General features: G+C 41.5%; 2 protein-coding genes across 11 annotated transcripts in view; one reads left to right on the forward strand and one right to left on the reverse strand.

The window, feature by feature from the left end:
* Positions 1-4,049: 4,049 nt before the first annotated feature.
* C9H4orf33 (chromosome 9 C4orf33 homolog) lies at positions 4,050-25,861 on the reverse strand. 7 transcript variants are annotated; one of them, XR_009757952.1, is made up of 10 exons: positions 25,557-25,861; positions 16,831-16,969; positions 15,794-16,090; positions 15,413-15,593; positions 10,414-10,474; positions 9,283-9,334; positions 8,980-9,179; positions 7,290-7,410; positions 6,775-6,822; positions 4,050-5,427 (listed from the first exon to the last, which is right to left on the reverse strand). XR_009757952.1 is itself a non-coding variant. In XM_061585049.1 (9 exons), the coding sequence occupies exons 4-8, from the start codon at positions 15,591-15,593 to the stop codon at positions 7,305-7,307; spliced, it is 600 nt and encodes a 199-aa protein (XP_061441033.1). In that variant the 5' UTR covers positions 15,794-16,090; positions 16,831-16,969; positions 25,557-25,861; the 3' UTR covers positions 4,050-6,822; positions 7,290-7,304. The 7 variants fall into 7 exon arrangements, 4 of the variants coding, with proteins under 4 accessions (XP_061441033.1, XP_061441034.1, XP_061441032.1 ...); XR_009757951.1 differs by having other exon boundaries at positions 6,480-6,822; XR_009757950.1 differs by having other exon boundaries at positions 6,475-6,822.
* SCLT1 (sodium channel and clathrin linker 1) overlaps positions 25,520-27,044 on the forward strand; it is a 93,413-nt gene continuing 91,888 nt past the window's right edge. For 2 of the 4 annotated variants that reach the window (XM_061585042.1, XM_061585043.1), the window contains exon 1: positions 25,520-25,782. In XM_061585042.1, the coding sequence (XP_061441026.1) occupies positions 25,649-25,782 (134 nt within the window). In that variant the 5' untranslated portion in view covers positions 25,520-25,648. The other 2 variants (XM_061585046.1, XM_061585044.1) reach the window with 2 other exon arrangements.

Here is a 27,044-nt window from a genome sequence, read left to right on the forward strand (position 1 = left end):
ATTTGGATATTAAAAACAATTATCCAAGGCACAGCTTATGATGAGCCCTTCCAATGAATGAGCACCTCCAATTTAGTTAAACTGTAATATTCCCACAAAACCAGTTTTAGATCGTACGTACAGGCAAAAGCACCATTGCACTTTTCTACAGTAGATGTCAAATTGACACTTAAAATAGTTTATTTTTGCCTCCCTCTGAGGCTAGTCCTCCCCAGCTGGCTAGGGCCTGTTCACTTGCCACAGCTGCACAAGCCAGCCCCTTCCTTGTCCGCAACTGCCAGCTAGGGAGCAACTGGGCTCCGTGGGACTATGCAGCTTGCCCACAGCTGCACAGGTGGCAGGGCACGTAACCCTTGAGCCACTCACCGTGCGGGTGATCTTTAGCTGGCCCTTTACACCCAGGAGACACGAGCAGGGATTTGAACTCACAGACTCTGGATTCCCAGCCAGGCTCTCCTCCCCACTGTGCTATACCATCTTGCCTAAACAAAAGAGTTTCAAGCAGATGCCAATGCTTTCTTTTGTTTGTACCCTACTGCACCATGCAATAAAATTCTTGTTGTATATTATGCATATTATTTTATTCATTTATATCCCACCTTTTCCCCGAAACTGGGGCTCAAAGTGACTTACAAAGATTAAAACAAATAGATGAAAACATAAAAACATTGAAAAGGTTACTATTAAAACGTAATTAAACTATCTGTAGAATTAAAACTATTTAAAACATATCCATTAGAAAGAAAAAGATAAAGATAAGTAGAATAGCATGCTATTAAAACCCCTTGAAGTCAGTTCCCAAAAGTCGGAATAGAAGGACAGGAAGGAGGGAGCCAGTCTTACTTCCCTAAGAAGGGAGTTCCAGAGCCTTGGGCCAGCCACTGAGAAGGCCCTCTCCTGTATTCCTACTAGGTGTGCCTGTGATGGTGGTGAGGCCGAGAGAAGTGCCTCCTCTGAAGAGTCTTATATGGGATGACATGGTCCTTCTGATAGCATGGACCCAATAGGACTTTATAGGTCATAACCAGCACTTTGAATTGTGCTCCGAAACAAACCGGTAGCCAGTAGGGCTGTTGTAACAAGGGAGTCATATGCTCCCTGTAACCAGCCCATTAACTATCTGGCCACAACTGTTTGGACCAACTGAAGTTTCCAAACATTCTTGAAAGGCAGTCCCACGTAGAGTGCAATACAATAATCCAAACAGGATGTAACTAAGGAATGTGTCAGCATGGTCAGATCAGATGTCTTCAAGAATGGACAAAGTTGGCACTAGTTTTAAATGTCTGAATGTACTTCTGGCCACCACTGAAACTTAAGCATCCAGTCTCATGGCTGAATCTAGGAGTACACCCAAACTGTGAACCTGTGTCTTCAGGGAGAGCACAACCCCATTCAATAGGGTTGAATCCCTATTCCCTGATCTGCCTTTCGACTGACCAAGAGCACTTCTTGTCTTGTCTGAATTAAACTTCAGTTTGCTTGACTTCATCCAGACTCTGGTTTTTAGAATCAAAACAGCTTTCTTGGATTTAGATGGAAAGGAGAAACAGAGTTGGGTGTCATCAGCATACTGGTGGCACCAGACCCCAAAACTCCAGAAACCTCTCCCAGCAGTTTCACATATATGTTAAATAGCATGGGGGACAGGATGGAAGCCTGAGGGAATCCCCAGGCCGATGACCAAAGAGATGGAAAGGAATCCCCAGTACCACCTTCTGGGCTTGCACCTCCAGAAAGGAACAGAGCCACTGTAAAACATTGCCTCCCAGTCCCATCCCAGCAAGGTGACCCAGAAGAGGTCGATGGTATTGAAAGCCACTTACAGGTCTAGTAGAACCAACAGGAACACACCCTGTCCAGTTTCTGGTGTGGGCCATCCACCAAGGCAACCAAAGCCATATCCATTGCATAATCAGGCTTGAAGCCAGATTGAAATGGCTAGATAATCTCTCTCATTCAGAAACCCCTGTAGCTGGGACACCACCACATGCTCCAGTACCTTGCCCAGAAATGGAATATTGGAGACTGACCAATAATTATCAAATACTGTGGGATTCAGGGAAGGCTTTTTCAAAAAGGGTCTTACAATTGCCTCCTTTAGGAATGTTGGGACCCTGCCTTACTGTAAAGAGGCATTAACCAGTCCCTTTACCCACTCATTTTAATGAGCCAAGCAGGCAAGGATCTAGCACAGATGTGGTAGCCCTCACCTCTCCAAGGATGTTGTGTTCATCCTTGTGCTGTACAAATGGAAAAGTATACATTAACACTGGAAAAGCAGGGGCCAAGGTTACATCCACTGGGCCTGTATCAGCTATAGTGTCCAAGTTAGAATGGATCCGAGTGATTTTAACTGCAAAGTGGTAGGCAAATTGTTCAGTGGGCTGTCAAGTGGTTCGCATTCTCTTCTCGTGGGCCAGGTTGTAAGAGACCCATAACCTCTTGAAACAGCTCAGCTGGATGGCTCTTTGCAGATGCAATGGTAGCAGAGAGAAAAATATTTTTGCTATCTGCACTATCATGGAGTAGGCCTTCAAATAAGCTATGGTCTGTGTTCAGTTGGACTTGCTCCCAGTTTACTGCCAGTGTGTCTGTAGTCGCTATCTCACTGGTTTCATTGCCACCACCTCCATAGAAAATCAAGGGATTGGTTTGGTTCCACTCTGTTAGAGGGGACGCTCAGGAGCGATCGTATTCACTGCCACGGCCATTTCCCCATTCCAGAGATCAACCAGGGCTTTGACAGAATCGCCTCCCAAGGCAACAGGAAAATCCCAGAGCGCCCTAAGAAACCATACCGATCTATCAGTCTCCTGGGTGGACCGTATTGAACAGCCCCCCACCCCTGCAGAAGCTCCAAGTCCCAGCGAATCTAAACCCCAACAGGTAGTGATCTATTATATGTTACTGGCCCCGCATCAGTTATTGATTCTACAATATCCTGTTAGACATTTCAAGCCTTCAAACACATTCTGAAATTTTATTTTGATCCCCTCTCATGACAGACTTGTTTGCATAGCCACCTTTAATAGAATTTTAGCCTGGCAGACCCTGTAATTCTTCTATGTGTGTGTGTTATTACTAGCAGCATCAAATTTGGCATATTTTCTTTCATGCATTATTAGCAAGATTCAATTCTTTCTACAATGAGTTGATCCTCTCCTGCGATATGCTTTGGTATGAGCAAGAGTAACAAAGTGTTCTAGGTGCTATTTATTTGTGGTCTAGTTAAAACAAATGGTGAAAACAAAGTTTACTGCTATCCTTTAATTTCCCCTTAATGGTAGCTAGGAACCATGTGGACACATTACTGCCATAACCTCTTTTCTTTGACAGTGTGCACTTTCATTTACTTTAATTGCATACACAGACACAATGGCTGGCTCGGCAGCAATTCCTACCTTTTTCAGTAGTGGGTGTGGGTGATCTTGTGTTTGTATGCTATAGTGCCACTACTACACACTTTATTTTGAGTGCCATCTCGGGGAAGGGTGCTGTCCTACAATCCTTCTGAGCTCCTCTATCAGACATCATATACCGTGAAAAGGTCCATGAAGCATGAACAGAACTACAAAAAGATCTAAGTTGATCAAGTTGGGCACAACATTTTAGCACCATTGTCAGGATCTCTCCTGCTGTCACCATCTGTCAGGTCCCACCAGTCAGGATCCTGGTTTTTATTTGTTCTCTCACCAGCTCTAGCACAGATCTCACAAGATCCCACTGCTAGGCAGCACCACCAGCCACTCCCTATTTCACAATATTGCTTTGAGACTTTGCCTTAGTCTCCTTCTGGCTTATTGTTACTTTGTGTCTGGGTGCACTTACAGGCCACAACCACCCTGTATCTTTGTGTCTATAAAGCATACAGCCCTGGATTGCTCTGGATACTTGATGATGTTACACTATCTCTTCACCGCTGCCACCATTTGATACTGTTTCTCCACCTTGGTAAATACCCTGCCCACCTTTCTGGTCTGTGAAAGCCCCAGCCAAGGATCAGGCTTTTGGTAAACCAAGAAAATATTTATTTATAAACACCAGGAAATAACAAGATTACCTAAGGTACATTGAACAAGCATATGGTTTCATATATTGTGTTACTCTTTATGTTTCTAGTCATATATAATCTGCCTCAATACCAGCCTAATGCAATCCAACCCACAACCAACTCCAACCCACAACAACAACCGAACACCTCTCTCAACTGTCGTCCTCTCATTTATACCTTCAGCCACTCAAACACTCAGCCAATCATCATACAGCATTCTCCAGCATTCTAGCCCATGTACTCCCCCTCTCACTCAGTCCACTTACCATATATACTTTAATAAACCTGAACTTACCATATTTACAGTAATATCTATATACAGGGACATCACAACCATATACAGAGATACTATAATGGGTCCGTATTTAACCAAATGTCTGAAATTAACTTCCAGTTAAAATTTTACTCCATTGCCTTGAATGAAAAAAATATCCATCAAAAGAACACAGCATCTAGCTGTATTCACTTCAAGTTTATGTATAATGGGAAAATATGACAGAAAACCACCTGAATCAATGTTGATTCATTATTCCTTTACCCTTAAGGCATAATCAGTTTAGTGTGAGAAAAGAAAACCTGTTTAATATATAAAGTGAACAGGGCACACTGCTAATTTTTATCTCACAACAGTTAATCAATGATTAACTAATTCAATACATTTTCACAATACCAATTTCTGCTTAAATAAAACCAATTTTTAGAAGAATCAGTGTTTGGCTGCTCATGTCAAGTGGATAGTTCCACAGATATTCCATAAAGGCAAGGCTGTCAACACCCCAAAACTTGGTTTCCATTTAAAAAAAGTGTACATTTACTGTCAGGGCATGAAAAAACATGGATGGCACTTTATAGGAACAAATATATTGTGCAGTTAGCTCAGTAAAGGTCAATGGAAATAAAATTATATGCTCAAGTTGGGAAGAGTGGAATGTTTAAAGACCAATGATGACCTAGCAGCAGACTAGGAGAGACTCAGTTCTTCAATTCATCCTTGTAAGCAGCATTAATCACTGATTTTGTTCATCAATAGTTTGATTACATCTCCATTTCTTGTCCATTAGTATACAGAAGTGTGGCTTAAGAAAAAATGTTTCCATTTTCTTTGCTGTAGAAATGATATTAGTTATCAGAAGGCATCTACAATTGACTTAGGTGGAAATTCACAAGAATGATAGGATGAAAATCATTCAGATACGAATAAGTAGCATCGTTCCCATCTTTCTTTTTATCCTTCCATCTTTTGCATGCCAAAGTAGTAATCTTTGAAGCAGTTAGGCACTTATGACCCTTAGAATCTGAAATACTTTACTACTGAAATGATCTGTGAGGGAACGTCAGAAACACAGCCAAGAAAGGAGCAATACTCAAGTGACCTGTAAAGAAAGCAAATCAATATGGGGATTTGACTAAGATTACATGCTTGACAGTCTAAGATCACAAAAACTGATAGTGTGGATGTAACTAAATGTGGAAGTAAAGAAATAATTGGCTGTGACTTTCCTTCCTGCCTAGAAATACAAGAAATGCATTGTCATCATTCACAAGGGGCAGGACTCCCAGTATCTGGAACAAATTTTGTCCCACTGTTAAAAGTTAGTAAACAGCTTCCACTATTGCCCCATAGGACTCACAATATATTGCCTAAGATCAGGTACATAGTTGGGGAAGAGTGCAAAAACTGTCACCCTCTCTAACAAAGCAACAGGCAGCATGCTTACCCACATCACCAGGGTCCCTAGGTGCAACTCTTTTTATTTAAATGATTTCTATTCTGTATTCAACAAAATTTTCCAAGGCAGTCAACAATAAATCACAGCCAGGGTGTTTCCATTTACCCCTCTACCCCTGCCTTTAAAATCTTGTAAGAAGGTGTTATTCAGAGTCCCACTCCTGCTGCATCATGGCAGGGGTGTTTCTAGGAGCAAAGATGAGACTGTCATATTCCCTTTTTATTTTTACTGTACTGCCAGGAAGTGTAATGTTATCTGTTAACAGTTGTAATGCTGTTATATTTATAGTATTGAAAGTTTTTTTGTGTGCTGTGATATCTGCTGTTATGCTACTGTTTTATTATTTTTATTATTATGAAATTGTTCTTATAATTGCTGTTCACTTTGTTGTAAGCTGCTTTGAGCTCAATTTTTTTGTGGAAAGGAAGCGTACAGATAAAATGATGAGGATGATGAAAAATGTAAAATGCAATAGTTAACATTAGATTTAAAAACAGTATTAAAAATTGCACACGTAAAAACCTAGCAATAAAGGTATGAAAACAGCAATACAAGATCTATAGCCCTCTAAAAGCCCAGAAGAGTGCCTTCAACTGAAACCAAAAAGATAGCCCCAGTGAAGGGTGTCTGGGGAGAGTATTCCACATCTAGGACACTACTGAAAAGGCCCTCTCTCTGGTTGCTACTTACCTTACCTCTAAAGGCAGGAGTACCTGGAACATGGATGCTGCCTCAGATCTTAAAGGGAGGACAGGTTCATATGGGAGCACATGCTCCTTTGTCAATGCCCCAAGCTGAATAAGGCTTTTATAGGTCACAACCTCTTGAACACAGCCAGTCAAGTCCCCTCAGCAAGATAATACAAGCCAAGAAGTGTAAGGGTTGAGCAAACAGGTGAAAAGCTGTACTGCCCCAACTGCCTTTTCCATATAACTCAATAGAGCACATTGTCACATAGAAGTCAAAGGGAGATTGCAACAACATGCATACGTATTGGATGTCTCACTGAACTCAGTCTTCGTCTTCTTTCCAATCAGGCTGCAAACAATGAAAGACACAGTTGTTGAGGAAATGAAATCTGCCCTCCAACCCAGATATTGGCAACAGATATTTGCATACATACAAATATATACTGATACATGGTTCATACTGTCTAACATAACTATTTATTTATAAAATAATTCATATACTGCCCTCTCACAAGGATCAGGGCAGCGTACAATATAAAAAGCCTTTAAAAGCAATACAGAACAATCAGAAAGAGACTGGCTATTCAAGAAAATGTTAGAAACTGCACAGGCCTGTCAGCATAAAAAAGTCTTCAAGCGTCTTCTGAAAGTCAAAAGCAAGGATGCCTGGCAGTAACTTCAACTCTCTGGCAGTGATTTCAACTATGCCCTTAAGTCATCACTCTTCAGTTTGATCTACTGTACGCTTACAAGTGCAACAATTCTGTAGAAGCCATCTGTGCATAACAACCTACTGAAAGCTATCCAGTAGCCTACTTTTTGTCCTTTTATTTAGCTCGTTTGTTTACACGATGCCCACAAGTCTGACCCAGGTTGCTTCCAATCTTCTTCCATTAACAGTTTCAGGTTGAGGCATTTAAAATATTCTAGGCGATGGCTACAAAAGAAAGAAGGCAAAGAGACAGTAGGGTTAGAAATATTTACACTTACTCCCTTCCACTTCTGCTAAATTGGTACAGGCAGTAAAAGTTACAGAACTAGGATAAAAGTGCTCTTCCTCACCACCCCAAGAAATTACACTGTTTGTAACTATGTCACATTCACATTATGAAATTACTTTGGATGGCTACATCTTATGCATTATTGCCTTCTGATTTTTCAGACAAGGAACAGCATGATACTCTCTTAAACAAAGTAAGGCATACAGATAACACTCTGTCTAATAAAGAGTAGCCACCAAGATAAACAGATTTGTACAGTGAGTGGTAGATTATGTTTCAACTGGCCATCTCGCCAAGTCTCAGTTCAGCTAATGCATAAAATTTTCTTCCATCAGCATACCAGGCCCACATAGTTTCCATGGTCTTAAAAGAGAGTGTGAGTGAGTGAGTGAGTGAGTGAGTGAGTGAGGACAGTCAATTGGAAAGTTTACAAATTAATGTCTTCATCCAGATTTTTTTAAATTGCTCATTCACCAATCACCAAGCTAAGTACAGCCAGAATACGTTACTGTAATAACAGCAAATTAAGCAAGACCTATGCGAAGCAGACGAGGTGACTGGAATTACAGAAAAGTGTGGACAATGATGGAAACATTGCAGTGCATACATACTAGCAGATATTTCCCTCCAGCAGTTGCTAATGAGTATGGAATATGGCAAGCGATCCCAGACGCAAGAAAGCATTCTAAACAACAGAGGTAAAAGAGTAAAAATTCTTGTCATCTTTTACAACATCCTTCCAACACTCACATTTCTGTGGCAACACATATCCCCATGCACTTCTTGGTCTAATACAAGAAGTGTACAGGTGTTAGGTTATAATCCAAGGATGCTTTGAAAACTTTAGCAAAGTAGTGTATGTGAAAGACAATGATCTTTAACGTTTATTTTTCTTTAATGAGTTAACATATTTACTAAAAAGATTACTATAATAAGAATAAGAAGCATCCTTGAGCTGCCTGAACAGTAGAAGCAACACTACTGCAACTTAGATTCTAGTCTAGATTCTGCTGTGCCATCTTTGCCTTAAGAACATAAAAGAAGACGCTGCTGGATCAAGCCAATGACCCACTTAGTCCAGCATCCTGTTCTCACAGTGCCCAACCAGCTGCCCATGGGAAGCCAGCAAGGAGAATCAGAGTGCAAGGGCACTCTCCCCTCCTGCAATTTCTAACAATTGGTATTTGGAAACATACCGCCTCTGACTATGGAGGCAGATCACAGCTATCGTGGCTAGTTGCCACTGATAGTCTCATCCTCCACGAAAAAGGAACTTAGGAAGCTGCCTTATACCAAGTCAGACCATTGGTCCATCTACTCAGTATTATCTTCACTGATTAGTAGGCATTAGATGCCAGGGATTGAACCTGGGACTTACAAAGCAGATGTTCTACTGCTGAGCTACAGCCTCTCCTTTGCCTTCTAACTTGAAGGACAATAACATTCTCTCACACACCAGCCTCTCTGTTGTCAGAACAGAAAAATAGTACCACAGATGTACTTACAAGTCAGGTTTCTGGTTCGTCTCAATCTCATGTTGAGGTACAGGGTAGAGGGCTTCATATGTTCTGTTAACACCTGACCCATGAATGGCATATGCATTAAATTTGTTAGTGGCTGGTGGAAAGTAACTCCAAGGAAGATGAGCTCTTCCATTCCATTTGGCACTTATTCTTGACACTTCAAACATTAAAGGAAGCTCTTGCTGTGTTAAAAGAAGATATGAAGATTGATCCCAGTCCCACAAGTGTTAAAGTAATCATGCATTTGGTGGTGGTGGTGGTGGTGGAGTCATATGGTCCACTTACTTTACACACTTTCCGTCTGCCAGAAAGCAACAGTACCAGATGCTGCCCATGCCTATGAAAACAAAGTACAGTCACACCAGATATCCATTAGAATGCCTCTAAACCAGGGGTAGATTATAGTTCTTTGATGAAAACTGTGCAGCCTAATAAAATGCAAAAGGTGGTATTCAATGCTAATCCTACTCAGAACAGACCCATTGAAGTTAGTAGACATGACTAACTAAACTAAATTATTCCATAATTTTAATGGGTCTCCTCTGAGTAGGACTTAGCTGAATACAACCCAAACAATTTTTAAGGAATCTGCTATGTAACTAAACATGAAGAAATTAAATGACACAACTATATTTGCTACATTCTGGACTACATTTACAAATATTAATATTTGGGTTAATAAGCCTTTACCAGCCCACAACAGCATACACAATATATACAGATTTTAGCCTACATTTACTGAATACTTTTAGATGTGCTAATAGTTGCCCATCATTTTAGCTTCAGCACCACTCAAAACCCTGATTTTAGACACTTTTCTGATCATGCCTTCCCTGTGTCTGAACAATAAAATTGTCTCAACAATAACACACATACTGTTGAAAGCCCCCAAGCCTTTCTCCCATCTCGGACTCTTCTCACTCTTATTCCATAAAACCACAGAAATTCATCCATTGCTTATTTTGATACTACTGCAGCTGCAATTGAGCAGGATATGTGGGGTTCCTACAGATCTTTAATATAACTTTAGAGGCAGAGTTTTAGCAATTACAGAGAAATGCATACAGTCTGTCCTTGCCCACCACCTTACCTTCTTGCACTGACTGATTATATGCATGGTCTTTATAGCTCTGTGCCATTTACTGCCAACATATCCAGACCAAGAGAAGCCCTAATGTTTTATTCCAATCACACTGCAGAAACAGCGGCTACTTTCTAAAGCCATAAAACAAGCCCAAACAGACACTAGCAGGAGTGATACACAAAAGTCTGGACAGGACTGTCTTGTGCTTGGTCCTATTGTTCACCTGAAGGCACTCCTGAAATTCTAGCAATCTCCTGAAGTAAGCTTGCACATCAAGTATTTAAGCAACATGATGACAAAAGAAGGTAAAAGTTTTTGAAATGTTTACTTACGGACAGAGCTCCACTTCTAAGTACTGCTGAGTCTGGTCATTCAAGAAGAAAGCTTCTACAACTAAAAATCGAAAAAAACTTTGCTGCTTATTTCATTTTAAATAATTTTATACTTACAGTGCAATACTATACACGGTTACATGGAGGTAAGTCCTACTGAGCTCAACAGAACTTATATCCTAGTACATTTAGGATTGTAGACATAGGCTGCAATCCTATATCCACTCACATGGAAGCAAACCACATTGATCTCAATAAGCCTTATCTTTTGAGTAGACATGTACAGAAGTTGTGCTGTAAAATCTTTTTTTCTGTTCTACTTTTTCAGCAACAAAGTAACTATATATTTTTCATCATGTGCTGTGAAAACACTTTGCAAGTAGTTTATTACTGCCATAATTTAGAATCATATTCGCTTTAAAACTACTACCAACCCCCCCCCTACTACAAACAATGTGGGGGGGGGAGACAAAAGATTGATTCTCCAGCTAGATGATGGAAACAGCTGTAGAAAATAACAGTTTTTCTAAGTGGTATTAGCTGTCAATCAGGTAAGTGAAGCTGAGGGACTCTTACCAGATGCCTGTGATGGTGAAATTGAACAGAACTGAGCAATCATTCACTGCACTGGCCCCAAGGAAAAACCTTAAGTGCAAGAAACTGATGCGATATACTCCCCTAAAGCAATGGAATGAATGTGAAACAACTGAGGAAGCACGGAAAGAATTACATTTATATGTATGAAAAAACTACTCAGGAATCCTGCTGCTACTTTCCAATGCAGTAGGGATCAACAGAAGCAACTACAAAAAATAAGGATAAAATACAAATGGCTTCACAAAGATGAATTCTCCTTCACTTAGGAGAGTATAAATTATGATTTCTTCAAGAGTAAGAAAGAAAAAGGATAGGGAAAGTTCTCCTAACTGATGCTCACATAGTCCTTTAAAGATTTTCAGATGCAAAACTGGTGTAATTCTAGCCATGAAGGTAGCAACATACTCCAACTCAGGAACTTACAGCATATCAACTCCAGATCTTCTTCTAGAATGTTAAGTGGATGTAGCCAATGTGACTATTTCAAATATTGTAATATTTATTATATTACCAATCTGAATGCACATTCCATGCACATTGCTAAAAACCTATGGAGCTTGACTGTAAGAAAACATAATGCAAGTCTGGTGGCATAAGAGAAAAATCAAGTAGCCATGAAAACTTGCCAGCTTCACTTCACACTGATATATTCCTGTTTAACAAAAGTATATTGAAACTAGTGTTGGTAACACTGAAAATCCAATTTTCGAGTAGCCCTCCCCAGTAAAGTCACAGTGAAGGCCAGGCTGGGATGGGAAGAGACTATGCTACTTTGACTTGGAGAAATGGCAGTGGCTATGCCAACTCTCAAGGAAGACCACAAAAGTTACTAGTCCATCAAAAAAGGTTTACAAACAAAAGAAGAGCCTGCTGGATCAGGCCAAAGGCCCATCTAGTCCAACATCCTATTCTTACTGTGGCCAGCCAGATGCCTAAAAGCAGGGCAAGAGCCCAACAGCACTCACCCCACTTGCAATTCCCAGCAAGTGAGGTTCAGAGGCATATTGACTCTGACGGTGGAGGTAGTTTAAGCCTACTTGTCCACACACATCTTACACTAGATATTCCCCTTATTTACTACAGGTAGAGTTGTAAAATTCCCAGAACTTTTGAGGACATTAATGAAAAAAGGTTCCCCCCCCCCCGCCCAAGGGATTTTCAGAAAAACCTGAAATTTGGGGAGAAATTGAAAAATATGTAATGCTTTTTTTTTTTTAGGCATCTTTTACAGATCGAAAGTAACTTTCTTATTTTAGGAACATAAAATGTTTTATGTATAAATTTGATCATAAAATTATCATGTTTGGTATATTAAAAGTACAGTTGATTCAGACAATAATTACAAATTGAATTTACAAATTAAGCTACAAGCTGCTTAATTGTAAGGAACCTAGCATCTCTTTGGTTTTGCCAGTTGATGAGAAGAAGGCAAAAACCAATAAGAAGAGAAGAAACCATCAACATTATATTTCTTTACTCATTTATTAATTAATTTTATATCCCACCCTTCCTCCCAAAGGAGCCCAAGGTGGCAAACACACAAGCAATAAAACATCTAAAAACATCTTCAAAAAGGTAAAACGAAGAAAATTATATGGTATTCTGAAAATTATTATGTCTCCTCCAGTCCTCCATAGTGTCGAGCAGACATAAAGCACTCATTTCCATAGAAATAGCAAAGAAAAAGAGGGGGCAGGGCAAACAAGTCTCAATAAATACTTCATGAAATTTAATCAGTCTCATTTTCTCTCACTATCAGTTTAAGCTTTTTTGTTTTCTCTGTATTTTCTCCCACTCCCAGTCCTTTGAGGGCTAAAGAGGACAGAAACCAATTCACCAACTATGCCAACAAGAGGAAACCCAGAAGCAAAGAAGACACTGAATAGTTCGTCCTTCTCTTGTGTCAATGGCAGTACCTCCTAGAGGCAAATATGCATCAAGCTCTTGCATTTGGGGATTGTAGTATCTGTGTACAACTCAGGACTTGCTTGTTCTCAGTGGAGAAAAATTGTAATGATCTGATACTGCATTTACTCTTACTTAAAAATCAGGGCTGGCGCTAGCAGTCTGCCAGGTCAGGCACTGGCTGGGGGCCCAGGAGCTCACAGGGGCCCCTCACCAGCCTGCCATGCAAGTGCTTCTCTTTTTGCCACCTGCACCTCGTTTTCCCTCAGATCTGACTCTGTCGCTCCCCCTTCTGCACATGCCTGGTGGGGACTGCCACTGCTCTTGGCTGTGCTTGTTTGCGTGACTCGGGAGAGGGAACTGGCGCTGCTGCTGCCACAGTACAACTCAGCTGAGTAAATGAGACAGGGTGAAGGTGGCAGCCATTCACTTGTGCTGCGCTTGGCAGCAGCGCCTCTTCCTTCTGGGATGCATGTAAGGGGGCCTCCACCTTTCCTGCCCCTCCTTCCCACTTTGGAGGCCTGCCATCCACTGGAAACACCTCCCTCCAGCTCAGTAAGTGCAGCAGGAACAGCAGTAGCAGCCCTCGCCAAGGAAGGGCGTGCAGGGAAGGGAGGCCCTAGACGGGTCTGTATGCCCAAGGGCCCCAAGAAACCTGGAACCAACCTTGCTAAAAGTTTTCTTGTTACTTGGTTTTTGAAATCATTTTGGGGAAGTAAATATATGTAGACTTTGTATTAAAATGTTTTATTCATTGTTGTAAAAAAAATCATTTTTCAGAAAAAACTAAACAAAAAGGCTTCAGAAAAGAAATGCTCCCCCCCATTTCCCCCCTGGTCCTTTATACTGTATCTACAACTACAGGCTACAAAGGGGGTGGCTATTCACAAGTCTGAGTTAAGTTTAAAGCAGCTGATTTATCAATATGTCCTTTAAAAAATACTCTTGACTTGGGAAGCCAGTGAGCTGAAGCAGCAATTGTACTGGAAGCTGCAATACAAGAGAAAAGTTATTCTGACTACACAATTGGTACAAATTAATTTATCCATCATGAAAGATGGAAGGTTTCAAGGCTGCACTCCTATACTTCTTTCTTAACGATGTATGTAGAGGGTCAGCCAAAGGAACAAGTTTTCATCATATGGAAGGGTTAAAAGCCTGCCATGTGGATCTTCAGAAGCCTCAAAGGTAATCCATCAAAATTCTAATATCAATTTTTTATAGAACAAATATTTGCATTTTCATCCATTTTGTACTTCACTATGGTATACATTCCTTAATCACTGCCATGCATAGTAACTGATTACATTTTATCCATTCTAAGTTAACACTGTATATGAAATAAGCAGCTTGCTCTATAAACAGCCTATTATTAGAATTTACACGCTTGCTAATGTTGTACAATATCCCCATAACAACTTGCTAAACCTGCCACCCTGGGCTCCTGCTGGGAGGAAGGGCGGGATATAAATCAAACAATAAAAAAATAAATAAAATTTCCCTTCGAGCCAAGGACCTTTTGTACAGTTGGGACTAAATAAACTAACAACAACAATGCCACAGTAGGTTTCACAGCATCCAATTTTGAGAAGCATAAACTGTGTGTTAATTTTTACAAGGAGCCTGGCATCAATGGCATTAGTTGGGATTCAGATTTGAATAATTAGATTATTGTTTACCATAAAATCCAATGATTGTAATTTTTGTGTGTGTGTACCTGGCTAGCACAATTGCAGAGGCTTCATGAAAATTGCCAACATTTTGAGATAATCTAAATTAAATTATACATAAATGGTACTTGATGTCTATAACATAGTTATAATAGTTATTTAGGTTGCATAATCTCAAATAATTTGCAATGAATAATCTTCCTATTAAAAAGGAAAATGGTCATTCTGTCCCACCATATTACATGCTGTACAAAACTCTGAATATATAGGGCATTTGGAACTCCCCACTAGTCTTCATGCATTTATCTATTCAAGCTTTGAAACAGGGGCTCCGATAGTCACAGGATCCTATATGGTATTAACAGAGAACTCATTTTCTGAATGTGGATCCTCACATAGCCAAAACAGCACCACACACAAAAAGCATCAGGTTCAAGAAAACTCTAAGCTCTAAGAAGTAGAAAAAAAAGTAATGGGGGAATTATTTATTTATTTAATTTATATCCCATTTTTCCTCCCAGAAAGAGCCCATTGCATCTGAGAACTTCAGAATTAGGATAGAGCATGTTTAATGGCCACAAAAAGATGAGTCTGTTGGAGGATGAAAAATGTAAAACTGGGGTGGAATGAAATACTCTGAAAAATGGCATGGATGTCGGGCTGGGTGGCACCATGAACAGGAACACTCCACAATGCAAAATTTTGTTGCAGGTTCCATTTATTTAAACAAAACTGGATGTTTCTCTTTACAGGAACACTAGCCTCTACACAAGAGATACTGCCAGAATATTCAAGATTTAAACTTGGAATAAATTTGTTTCACTTACCCTCATAGTCCCAAAGTCCATTGAATGGTTTTCCTGGTTCCCCCGGAGGAGCTGAAGGGTCATTAAAAAATGGAGCATTCACTTCCACCAGTATCCCAGCATCTTCAGGTGACAGCCTGATCATTACTGGATCATGAGACACTGGAAAGCTGTTCCAGGTATGTTCAATTTTAAACTCCATCTACATATTATATATTAAATTTAACATAGTTATTTTTGCTCAATACTAATAAGATGTTTTACAGTAAAAATTATTTGTAATGAAAGATAAATATTGTAGAATAACTATTCCTTAACATGGCTGCAGTTTTAATTCACAAGACTCATTTCACTTGCAAGTAAGTACATTTGCTTGCCTGGTGTTAAAGGTAGGTATAATACCTCGGGTGCTGACTTTCTGAGACGCGGAGGAGGCCGAGCTGCTGGGCGCTGACACCCAGGGCTCCGAGTCTGAGTTTGAATTTACCGACTTCACCCTGCCCAGCTAGACTTGGATGCTGCCCGAAGCGGGGGACGACATGGGCAGCAACAGAGGAGGAGGAGGAGGAAGTTCCGTGCAAGGCACCCCTGGAGTCCCCGGAGGGGCAGTGGGATTGCCCTCTGTTGCCTCGCTTGGGCAGCTGGACGCCCAAGAAAATCAGGACAGTTGCAAATGCAGTTCAGCTGGCTTTGAGGAGACTGGAATTTAACACAGAAAATGCAGTTACTTGTACCACAGATAAAGCCACCATTAAGAGCTACTATGTGTATTGTTATTTAACTTTTGCTGATTGTATTTTGTATTTGGTATTGTTTTATTGATGCATTTTTATATTGTATTTTATATTTGTGCTTTTTGTAAGCCGCCTTGAGGGCCTTTGGCCAAAAGGCGGGGTATAAATAAACTAATAATAATAATAATAATAATTCATAATAATCTATATTTCTTATACAGTTAAATATTTTATTAAAAACAGAGCAAGTAAATTATACAAGTGTGCCAAATCTTGACTAAATACCATACTTTACTTTTTAAAGAGCAAGATTAACAATACAGATACACTTCCATTTACCCAGTCTATGAGAACAACTTTTCATACTTCACAGATTCTCTAGAGCTATTTTGTGGAACATGAAGCCACACAAGAGTTAATTATGTTGCCTGTACAAAACAGCAAAACATTGGTAAGCAAACATCAGGCAGATGGATGTAAAAACCCGGTACATGTAAAAAGCTTTTTTGCCTATGTGTACTGTACTGCAGCTGAAATATAACTTTAACAACATTCTGTGGTCTCCCAACTATTACCCAAGCATGCTAGAATGACACAACAGTATTGCAATAGGGACATGCAAGTGGATCAGTTCCATGTTTTACTAGAAATTCCATCAAGATCACATGATACGTGAGAATTAAATGCCTTGCTGGAACACCATACCTTTCACCAACTTCTCTGTACCTGTATGTTGCTGTCGATTTTCACCACAGGGTGTCCACAATTGATCACCACATTATGCAAATCCACTGTCATAAAGTTAGACTTCCACAGCAATATTGGTGCCAAACAAATAGCCCACCTATGGATAAAACAAAGCATGTTAAGATTGTACAGGATGTATAATTATACAGATTATCATGATCCATTCCAATCTGGGTTCAGACCTGGTTATGGAACTCACCTTGGTTACCCGATGGATGACCTTTATCAGAAGAAAGACAGGGCGAGTGCAACCCTGTTATTCTTATTTGATCTCTCAAGGGTTTTTGATACCGTTGACCATGGTATTCTTCTGAGCTGACTTGGTGAGATAAGTATTGGTGGCATTGTTTTACAGGGGTTCCGATCCTATATCCAGGTTCATTTTCAGAGAATAGCATTAGGTGATTGTCTTTCGGCCCCCTGGCAGTTGTGCTGTGGGGTGCCACAGGGTACCATCTTGTCCCCAATGCTGTTTAACATCTATATGAAGCCCTTGAGAGCAGTTATGAATATATTTAGGGCAAGGTGTTGGCAGTACGCTGATGATACCCAGCTCTATTTCTCTGTAACATCTGAATCGGAAGAGGCCATGCAAGCCCTGGACAGTGCTTGGACTCGATGGTGGGCTGGATGAGGGTCAATAAACTGAGTCTGAATCCTAGCAAGATGGAGGCACTGTGGGTTGGTGGTTCCCGAGTTCGGATACTTGGTCAGTTGCCTGCTTTGGACAGAGTTGTACTCCCTCAAAAAGAACAGGTTCATAGTCTGGGAGTGATCCTGGATCCATCTTTGTCACTAGAAGCCCAGGTGACCTCAGTGGTTTCAGCAGCTATAACTGGTAAGACAGCTGCAGCAGTTTATGGATAGCCTGACCACAGCTGTCCATGCATTAGATGTCATAGAATAGTAGAGTTGGAAGGGGACTATAAGGCCATCAAGTCCAACCCCCTGCTCAATGCAGGAATCCAAATCAAAGCATTCCCGACAGATGGCTGTCCAGCTGCCTCTTGAATGCCTCCAGCGTCAGACAGCCCACTACCTCTCTAGGTAATTGGTGCCATTGTCGTATGGCTCTAACAGTTAGGAAGTTTTTCCTGATGGCCAGTCGAAATCTGGCTTCCTGCAACTTGAGCCCATTATTCCGTGTCCTGCACATTGGGAACCTCCAGGCTGGATTACTGTAATGTGTTCTTTGTAGGGCTGCCCTTGAGGTTGGTCCGGAAGGGGCAGCTGGTGCAAAATGTGGCGGTGCAACTGCTCACTGGGGCACAGTATTGCCAACATGTCAACCCGCTGCTGAAAGAATTGCAGTGGCTGCCCATTAGCTACCGGTCCAAGTTCAAGGTTCTAGTTTTGGTGTACAAAGCCCAATGCAGCTTGGGACCAGGATACCTGAATATCGTCTTACTCCTTATATACCCAAGCGATCACTGCACTCTGCAGGTGAGGGATTCCTGCTGATACGATCTTATTAGGAAGTCCGTTCCACACAACATAGGAAGCTGACCTTTAGTGTTGTGGCAACATTTCCAAACTCCCTCCCCTTAAATATTAGATAGGTGCCATCTCTGTTATCTTTTCAGTGCCTACTGAAGACCTTCCTCTTTCAACAAGCCTTTTAAGTAGAGACTTTATCCCAGTCTGCATCTGTGCTGGAATTGCTTTTTAAGATGTTTTTAAGATTTTTTTAAAATATATTTTAAAGATGTTTTGTTTTAATATGTTCTAAAGTCTTTTGTTTTTAAGATGTTTTAAAGTGCTTTTAGTGTTTTTCTTTGCCGCCCTGAGCTCCTTCTAAGAGGAAGGGAGGGATATAAATTTAATTAATAAATAATATTTCAACTTTATGATAAAAAGCAAGCTTCCTTATAATTAGTTGTGGGAATCTACTCATGTAGTATCTGGCTGTCTTCACCTGGTACATAACACAACAGTTTCCCTTGATTCTGTGGTCCATCAGTTTACCCTTGTGTTCTACAACTTGCACTAGCTTCCTACAGCGTTCTAGGTACCATTTCCTGAAACATTTTACATACACCTTAACAATGCAGAGTGACACCACTTTCTTCCCTATTCTCCCTGTACACTAAGCTCATACAATAACATGCATCCAAGAGGAGCTCTTGTTAGCTTCTCACCATTGTGTCGCTCCACTGTCAAGCAATCTTCCAAAACCCAGAACACATCAGGGAGAAGCATTGTTAGCCCTTCCTATTAGGCTACTTTGGGGGGAAATGAAGTTGGAGAAGTATGTTATTTTTTTAATGTTGTTGTAATCCCAAACATACAAGGCATTGTAAACATGTGCAACTTATAGTTCAGCTTCAGCCCATCCAAAAAGCTATCAAAAGACAATAAAGCCTAAACACTCAAATCAGTAACAAAGACAGAAGTCAAAACTCAGTAGGAGAAAGGCATCTAAAGGAGCTGGTTTGAGTTGCAGGAGCTGCACAGCAAGCATCAAGAAGAGAGGGACAAATCCAGCATATCACCCAACTTCCCCAGGAACCACTTTACCCACACTGTCTAAATTACACATTTTCTTGTCCACACCTGCAGATATATTATGCTATTTCCCTCTTTCCCACCTTAACAGATTGTCTGCAGCAAGGGGGAAAAAGTGAACGCAGCACTGGGGAAACATGGGCTAATTACAAACTGATCACCAGGCTCCTTTTTGGAGGATGGGCAGGATATACATTTTAATTAACTGATGATGATGACATACTGACCCTCCATGAAATAAAAGTAAATTTGAACCAGTACGCTGATGACACGCAGCTCTATTTCTCCTTTTCATCTTCTCCAGGTGAGTCTGTCGGCGTGCTGAACCGATGTCTAGCTGCGACAATGGACTGGATGAGAGCTAACAAACTGAGGCTTAATCCAGACAAGACTGAGATGCTGCTGGTGGGTGGTTCTCCTGACAGGATGGGGGATGTTCGACCTGTTCTGGAGGGGGTTGCACTCCCCCTGAAGGAACAGGTTCGTAGCTTGGGAGTTCTTTTATATTTATTTATTTATTTATTAAATTTATATACCGCCCGACTAGCAATAGCTCTCTGGGCGGTGAACATAGAAATACAAAGCATAAAAAATACAATAAATAACACAATATGATACAAAATAACACAATCTAAATCAATGCAGTAACATTTTAAATTTAAATCAATTTAGATTAAAATGCTTCGGAGAATAAAAAGGTTTTAACCTGGCGCCGAAAGGAAAGCAGCGTCGGCGCCAGGCGCACTTCCTCGGGGAGACCGTTCCACAGGTCGGGGGCCACCACCGAGAAGGCCCTAGATCTTGTCATCACCCTCCGGGCATCCCTATGGGTTGGAACCCGGAAGAGGGCCTTCGTAGCTGAACGTAGTGTACGGGCGGGTTTATATCGGAAGAGGCGTTCCACAAGGTAATGTGGTCCCGCACCGTATAAGGCTTTATAGGTTAATACCAACACTTTGAATCTAGCCCGGAAACATATTGGCAGCCAGTGCAGGCGGGCCAGGACAGGTGTTATATGCTCAGACCGCTTTGTTCTTGTTAGCAGTCTGGCTGCCGCGTTTTGCACTAGCTGTAGTTTCCGAACTGTCTTCAGAGGTAGCCCTACGTAGAGCACATTGCAGTAATCCAAACGCGAGGTTACCAGAGCATGTACCACTGATGTAAGGTCCTCTTTTAGATCCATCCCTGTCACTTGAGGCTCAGATAGCCTCAGTGGCACGGGGTGCTTTTTACTAACTTCGGCTGGTGGCCCAGCTACGCCCCTATCTGGATAGAGAGAACCTCGCTTCAGTAGTTCATGTGCTGGTAACCTTGAAATTAGATTACTGCAATGCGCTGTACGTGGGGCTGCCTATGAAGACGGTTCGGAAACTGCAGCTTGTGCAGAATGCAGCAGCCAGACTGCTCACAGGGACCAGACGGTTCGACCACATAACACCGATTCTGGCCCGCTTGCACTGGCTGCCTATTTGTTTCCGGGCCCGGTTCAAAGTGCTGGTTCTGACCTACAAAGCCTTACACGGCACAGGACCACAATACCTGTTGGAACGCCTCCCCCGTTACGAACCTGCCTGTACACTACGCTCATCATCAAAGACCCTCCTCCGAGTTCCTACTTATAGGGAGGCTCGGAGGGTGGCAACGCGGAAAAAGGCTTTTTCTGTGGTGGCCCCCGAACTGTGGAACGATCTCCCAGAGGAGATACACCTGGCGCTAACGTTACTATCTTTCCGGCGCCAGGTTAAAACTTTTCTCTTCACCCAGGCTTTTTAACATGTTTGTATGCGCTGATATTGTTTTAATTTTTAACATTTTAAACTTTTAATGTGTTTATATTGTTACACGTTTATTGTATTTTTGATCTTTCTTGTCTTGTGAACCGCCCAGAGAGCTTCGGCTATGGGGCGGTCTGTAAGTTTAATGAAATAAAATAAGTTTAATGAAACCATGGCTATTGCACATAAATGCACAATAAAGACATGTAACTGACATAAGGCTTCTTCTTTCCATTTACCCCTGCTGCCAGTTCTCTTGTCATCCCTGTGTTAAATTTTCAGTTTTAAGCGCTATGGGGCAGGGACATATACTTTGTAAAGTATAATAGACTATGTACACAGACAAAGTGTATTTGATACATCCCATGTGTGCATGTTTTTTGTGTCATCCACATGCTGTCCTCATCCAATAGCCTGCACATTCTCCCTTTTAATTTGGATTTTTCCAATCCATGGCTAACGAGTAAGGGAAAAAAATCCTACTTAAAATCACATGTTACCTAACTGCTGATATAGGGAAGCAAACTGTTGGGTGGGTTTTTTTATGCAGTGCCTTGCAAAATTACTCAGACCCCTGACCAATGCTCTCATATTACTGAATTACAAATGGTACATTGTAATTTCATTTTGTATGATATTTTATTTTAAAACACTAAAACTCAAAATCAATTATTGTAAGGCGACATTGGTTTTATGTTGGGAAATGTTTGTAAGAAACATAAAAACCTGAAACACGTTGCTTGCATAAGTGTTCAACCCACACACATTAATTTTTGGTAGAGCCACCTTTTGCTGCAATAACAGCTTTAAGTCTTTTGGGGTAGGTATGTACCAGCTTTGCACACAGTGTCGGAGGGATTTTTGCCCATTCTTCTTGTTCGATTTGCTCCAGGTTGTTCAAGTTGGTTGGATGTTGCTTGTGGACTGGAGATCAGGACTTCGACTGGGCCACTGTAGAACATTCACCTTTTTGTTCTTGAGCCACTCCAAAGTTGCTTTGGCCTTGTGCTTGGGATCATTGTCCTGCTGAAAAGTAAATTTCCTCCCAAGCTTCAGTTTTTAGTAGACTGAAGCAGGTTCTCTTGCAGTATTTCCCTGTATTTTGCTCCAACCATTCTTCCTTCAATTTTAATAAGATGCCCAGTCCCTGCTGATGAGACGCATCCCCACAGCATGATGCTGCCTTCACCATACTTCATTGTAGAGATGGTGTGTCCTAAGGCATGGGTAGCATTAGGTTTGTGCCACACATAGTGCTTTAAGTTTTGGTCAAAAAGCTCTATCTTGGTCTCATCTGACCACAAAACCTTTTTCCACATCGCAGCTGGGGCACTCTCAGGCTTTCTGGCAAACTCTAGACATGCTTTTAGATGGTACTTTTTGAGTAACTGCTTCTTTCATGCCACTCTCCATACAGGCCAGTGTTATGCAGAACTCTTGATATAGTGGACTGGTGCACCATTACTCCACTCCCAGCCACTGAACTCTGTAGCTCCTTCAAAGTGATTGTTGGCCTCTCTGTGGCTTCTCTCACAACTCTCCTTCTTGTTCGAGCACTGAGGTTTGAGGGATGGCCTTTTCTTGCAAGTGCCTGGGTGGTGTGATGCAGCTCTCACTTCCTGATTATTGATCCAACTGTGCTCACTGGGATATCCAAACACTTGGATATTATTTTGTACCCTTTTCCTAATCTATGCATTTGCATTACATTATCTCCTACTTCTGTAGAATGCTCTTTGGGCTTCATCAGATCCACAGCCTGACCAATGCTCCCTCAACAGTGGGGTTTTTATCCTGACAATGTGACAGCAACTTTAATGGTTCACAGGTGGAGGCCAATGGTAAGGTAACTGTGTCCTCAATAGGGCAATTTATTTCATCTGTATAAACTGGGAGCTTCCACAGCACAGGGGTTAAATACTTACGCAAGCAACATGTTTCAGATTTTTATGTTTCTTACAAACATTTCCCAACATAAAACCAATGTCACCTTACAATAATTGATTTTGTTTCATTATTTCAAAATAAATTACTATACAGAACAAAATTACAATGTACCGTTTATAATTCAGTAATATGATTATGACTTAACGCCGACCCTATGAATCAGAGACTTCAAATAGCATTTGTTACAAACCACCCTGTTCATGTCTGTGGCTTGAGGGGTCAACACTACATAAGGGAAATACATCCCACCAAGCACCATCCACTTGTATGGATAGGGAATGCTGGACTACAGTTCAACTGAAAGTACTCGTCCGTAGACAAACATGCACAAAAGCGCACACAGAAAATCAACTCTGTGTGATCCACCTGAACATTAACACTCTGGTGGAGGATAAGGCTATTAGCAGCTTCTAGCCATGATTGCTATGCTCTTCCTCCACTGGCGGAAGCAGTACATTTCTGAATACTTGCTGGAAATAGTAGGTAGAGAGAGTGCTGTTGTACTCGGGCCCTACTGGCAGGCTTCCCATAGGTATCTGGTTAGCCGCTATGAGAACAGGATGCTGGACTAGATAGCCCACTGGCCTGATCCAGCAGGCTCTTCTTATGGTGTATATACTGTACAGCCTCTATAACGCTATAGTACCGTGTATGCAATAATCCCTCTTCCCCCAGGGTACTGACATGATTATGGAGAGGGCTGTGAGATTCACCGTAGGCATCTCTATCTCCTTTTTCCTGCAGAGTGAAAACCGCCAGTGTTGACATGTATAATGTCAGGATTGTCATCCTTTACTTAGCTGTTGTTCAGGGCAGTTTTTTACTGTAATTACAGGCCTACAAAAACCACTTCCCTCTCCCACCCACCCCCTATTAAGTTGCCAGCTTCTTCTGGGAGGGACTCTCTGCCTTTAGCTGCTGATGTGTGTGACAAAACAATTCCACTTGTTTAACTTCAGCTCACCACAAGACTTGTAAAAATATAGGAGCGGAGGAGGAGAGGGGGAGCGGAGGGAGGAGGGAGCACAGGGATAAGAGATATTTCAAAACCAGGAAGCGAGGGAAGGAAATCCAGCCCTGTTATCAGGCAAAACTGACTCCCAGTGTAATTCTGTACTTGCCTACTCAGGTGTTGGATTCTAGGGATGGCTATATTGCAGAGTTCCAACTAGAGTCCTCCTGAGTTAATGTTCGCCTGAATAGACAACTCCCATCAGCCTCAGCGAGCATGGCCAATGGTCAAGAATTATGGAAACTGTAGTCCAGCAGCATCGGGGACCCAAAGATTGGGAAAGGCTGCAGAACCCCTTCACACTGGTGATCACACTTGTGTATGATCATCCTGATAGCATCATGAGCAGAAATAATGATGATTGTGTAATAAAAATGATGTCTGGAAAGACCCTAAATATTCACCGAGTTCAGTTGTTTTTACTTCTAGGTAAACTGTAGACTTTAGTTTACCTTCAGCTTTTCTCCCAGGTCAGTTTAGATAAATAGAAAAAATATATATTGAATGTAACACTACGCTCATCATCAAAGACCCTCCTCCGAGTTCCTACTTATAGGGAGGCTCGGAGGGTGGCAACGCGGAAAAAGGCTTTTTCTGTGGTGGCCCCCGAACTGTGGAACGAACTCCCAGAGGAGATACACCTGGCACTAACGTTACTATCTTTCCGGCGCCAGGTTAAAACTTTTCTCTTCACCCAGGCTTTTTAACATGTTTGTATGTGCTGATATTGTTTTAATTTTTAACATTTTAAACTTTTAATGTGTTTATATTGTTACACGTTTATTGTATTTTTGATCTTTCTTGTCTTGTGAACCGCCCAGAGAGCTTTGGCTATGGGACGGTCTATAAGTTTAATGAACAAAAAAAAAAAAAAAATTATTCCTAGCAGGTAAGCAAGTGCAGGACTTGCAGCCCAGGAGTGTAGTTGTGTGGGGTCTTAAGACTCTTTACTTTTTTGGGAGCGGGGTTCCAATATTTCTAGCATCCTACAAGACAATCAGCATGAAAAGGAGTGTGTTAGCCACTAAGAAGAGTCTTCTAACATGCTTTTTTCCTGCTGATTGGAGCCAATCCAAGTGAAAGGAGACAAGTCAGCTACTGAGACGACTCTTCTCAGTGCTAACACTCTCCTTTTTCATGCTTATTGGTTCTTATGCATTAACAAGGATCTCATTCTCGACCCCACAGCAAAAAAAGCAGGGTGGGGGCATGGCTGTGATCAACATGAAGGGACCCTGCACGTCTGAATTTGCCACTACACTACTGCTGCAGTCTAACAACACAATCCTATGTAGGTCTGCTCAGAAGTAAGCCCCAGTGAAATGAGACACTCCCATGGAAGTGTATAATACATAGCATAGCCGCCGAAGACCCCACTATTCCCTCTCCTCGCGGTTGAGCAGTCACCGCACATACAGCTGTCCGAAGACGGCGCTTCCACTCACCATCCGGCGTCTACGTCTTTACTCAGCCACTTCCTCGGTTCAAGTCGAAGGAAAAAGGAAGAGAAGAGCACGTGATCCCTTTTAAAAAGCCAATGGAAAAGTCCTCTCCTAGTTCACCAAGATTTCGATTGGCGGTTTTCTGCGGCACGTCATGTGCGACCCGTCCCCGCGCCGCCTTCTATATTCAGTTGGGTCGGTCGTTATGGAAGTCGGCGGTGTTGTGCTGGTAAGCAGTAAGGGGGCTCGCGCTGGTCTCTCGCGGAAGGTGTGTGATTGGTCAGAGAGCGCGTGGTGACGTCGCTAAGGTGAAGCACGGAGCTGCTGCTTTTCCGTGTCCACGGTGGGTTTTTAACAATCTGTCCAGAGGTTTAGTGTGTGCGAGAGTGAGTGAGTGAGTTCTGTGTTTGTTTTTTGAGGAGCAGCGGAGGAAAGGGCAACATGATGTGCCACAGACGACGTCATCTGAAAGAAACGTGTGTATAATATAAAAGCTTGGAAGAGGCATCTTTCTTCAGTTGACGCTTCCCATTGCCCATCTCTGTCCGATAGGCTTATGCCGGGGAAAACTTACCACTCTAGACAGCTCCAAGATTTACAGCCTGATCCTATGCATGTGTATTTTACCTTTCCCAACCTTTGAGACCCCAGATGTTGCTGGACAACTCTCATCAGCTCTAGACGGAATGGCCAATAGGAATGATTGGAACTGCAGTCCAGCAACATCTGGGGACCCAAAAGTTAGGAAAGGCAGCGAGAGCCCCTTCACACTGATGTTTTGTTGCAGGTATATGCTGCAACATGTTCTTGATGCAGCAATAGTGTGTTAATTTAGTGGTGGGTTTATTCTGCTTTATTAGTGGTTGTGTGATGCCTCCCTAATGCTACCATGTTATTGCTGCCTGGAGAAGCTATAGCACAACAACAGCGGGACCAAAAAAAAATCCAGAACATTATTTTAAAAAAAAATTAATTGTGTTTTTAAATTGTTTTTGTGTTTTAAAATTTGTATATTTGTTTTTAATGTTTTTAAATGCTGTAAACTGCCCAGAGAGCTTCGGCTATGGGGCGGTATATAAATGTAATGAATGAATAAATAAATAAATTTGTGGTATGAAAGGCTATGGGATATCAGCAGAAAGTTATGGGTCATGCACCAATTGGAAATGAGACAGTATCCCCCCCTCAAAAAAAAAAACTGTTGCAGGCACAAATAGTGTTGAAAGAGGGATTGTGTATGATCATCCCAACAGTATTGTGAGCACAAATAATAATGAATGTGTAATAAAAAGAATGTCTGGAGTGGCCCTAAATATTCAGTGTGTTCAATTGGATTTGCTCGCAGGTAAATTATAGACTTTGGTTTACTTTTAGCTTTGCTCCCAAGGCAGTTTACATAAAAAATAAAACAGAAGAAAATGTATAAAATATATTAATCTATGGCCCATTTGCATAAGCTATTTTAAGTTTTATATAGAAAATTAAAGTTCT

This window comes from Rhineura floridana, chromosome 9 (genome assembly GCF_030035675.1).
Source record: "Rhineura floridana isolate rRhiFlo1 chromosome 9, rRhiFlo1.hap2, whole genome shotgun sequence".
NCBI lineage: Eukaryota > Metazoa > Chordata > Lepidosauria > Squamata > Rhineuridae > Rhineura > Rhineura floridana.

What these genes read in the sequence shown, in the direction of transcription:
- C9H4orf33 (XM_061585049.1), bottom strand. Translation starts at nt 15,593, where the DNA reads ATGGAGTTTAAAATTGAACATACCTGGAACAGCTTTCCAGTGTCTCAT. An exon ending in TGGACTTTGGGACTATGAGG is followed by an intron (nt 10,475 to 15,412) that starts GTAAGTGAAACA and finishes TTCGATTTTTAG; the next exon opens with TTGTAGAAGCTTTCTTCTTG. An exon ending in TTAGAAGTGGAGCTCTGTCC is followed by an intron (nt 9,335 to 10,413) that starts GTAAGTAAACAT and finishes TTGTTTTCATAG; the next exon opens with GCATGGGCAGCATCTGGTAC.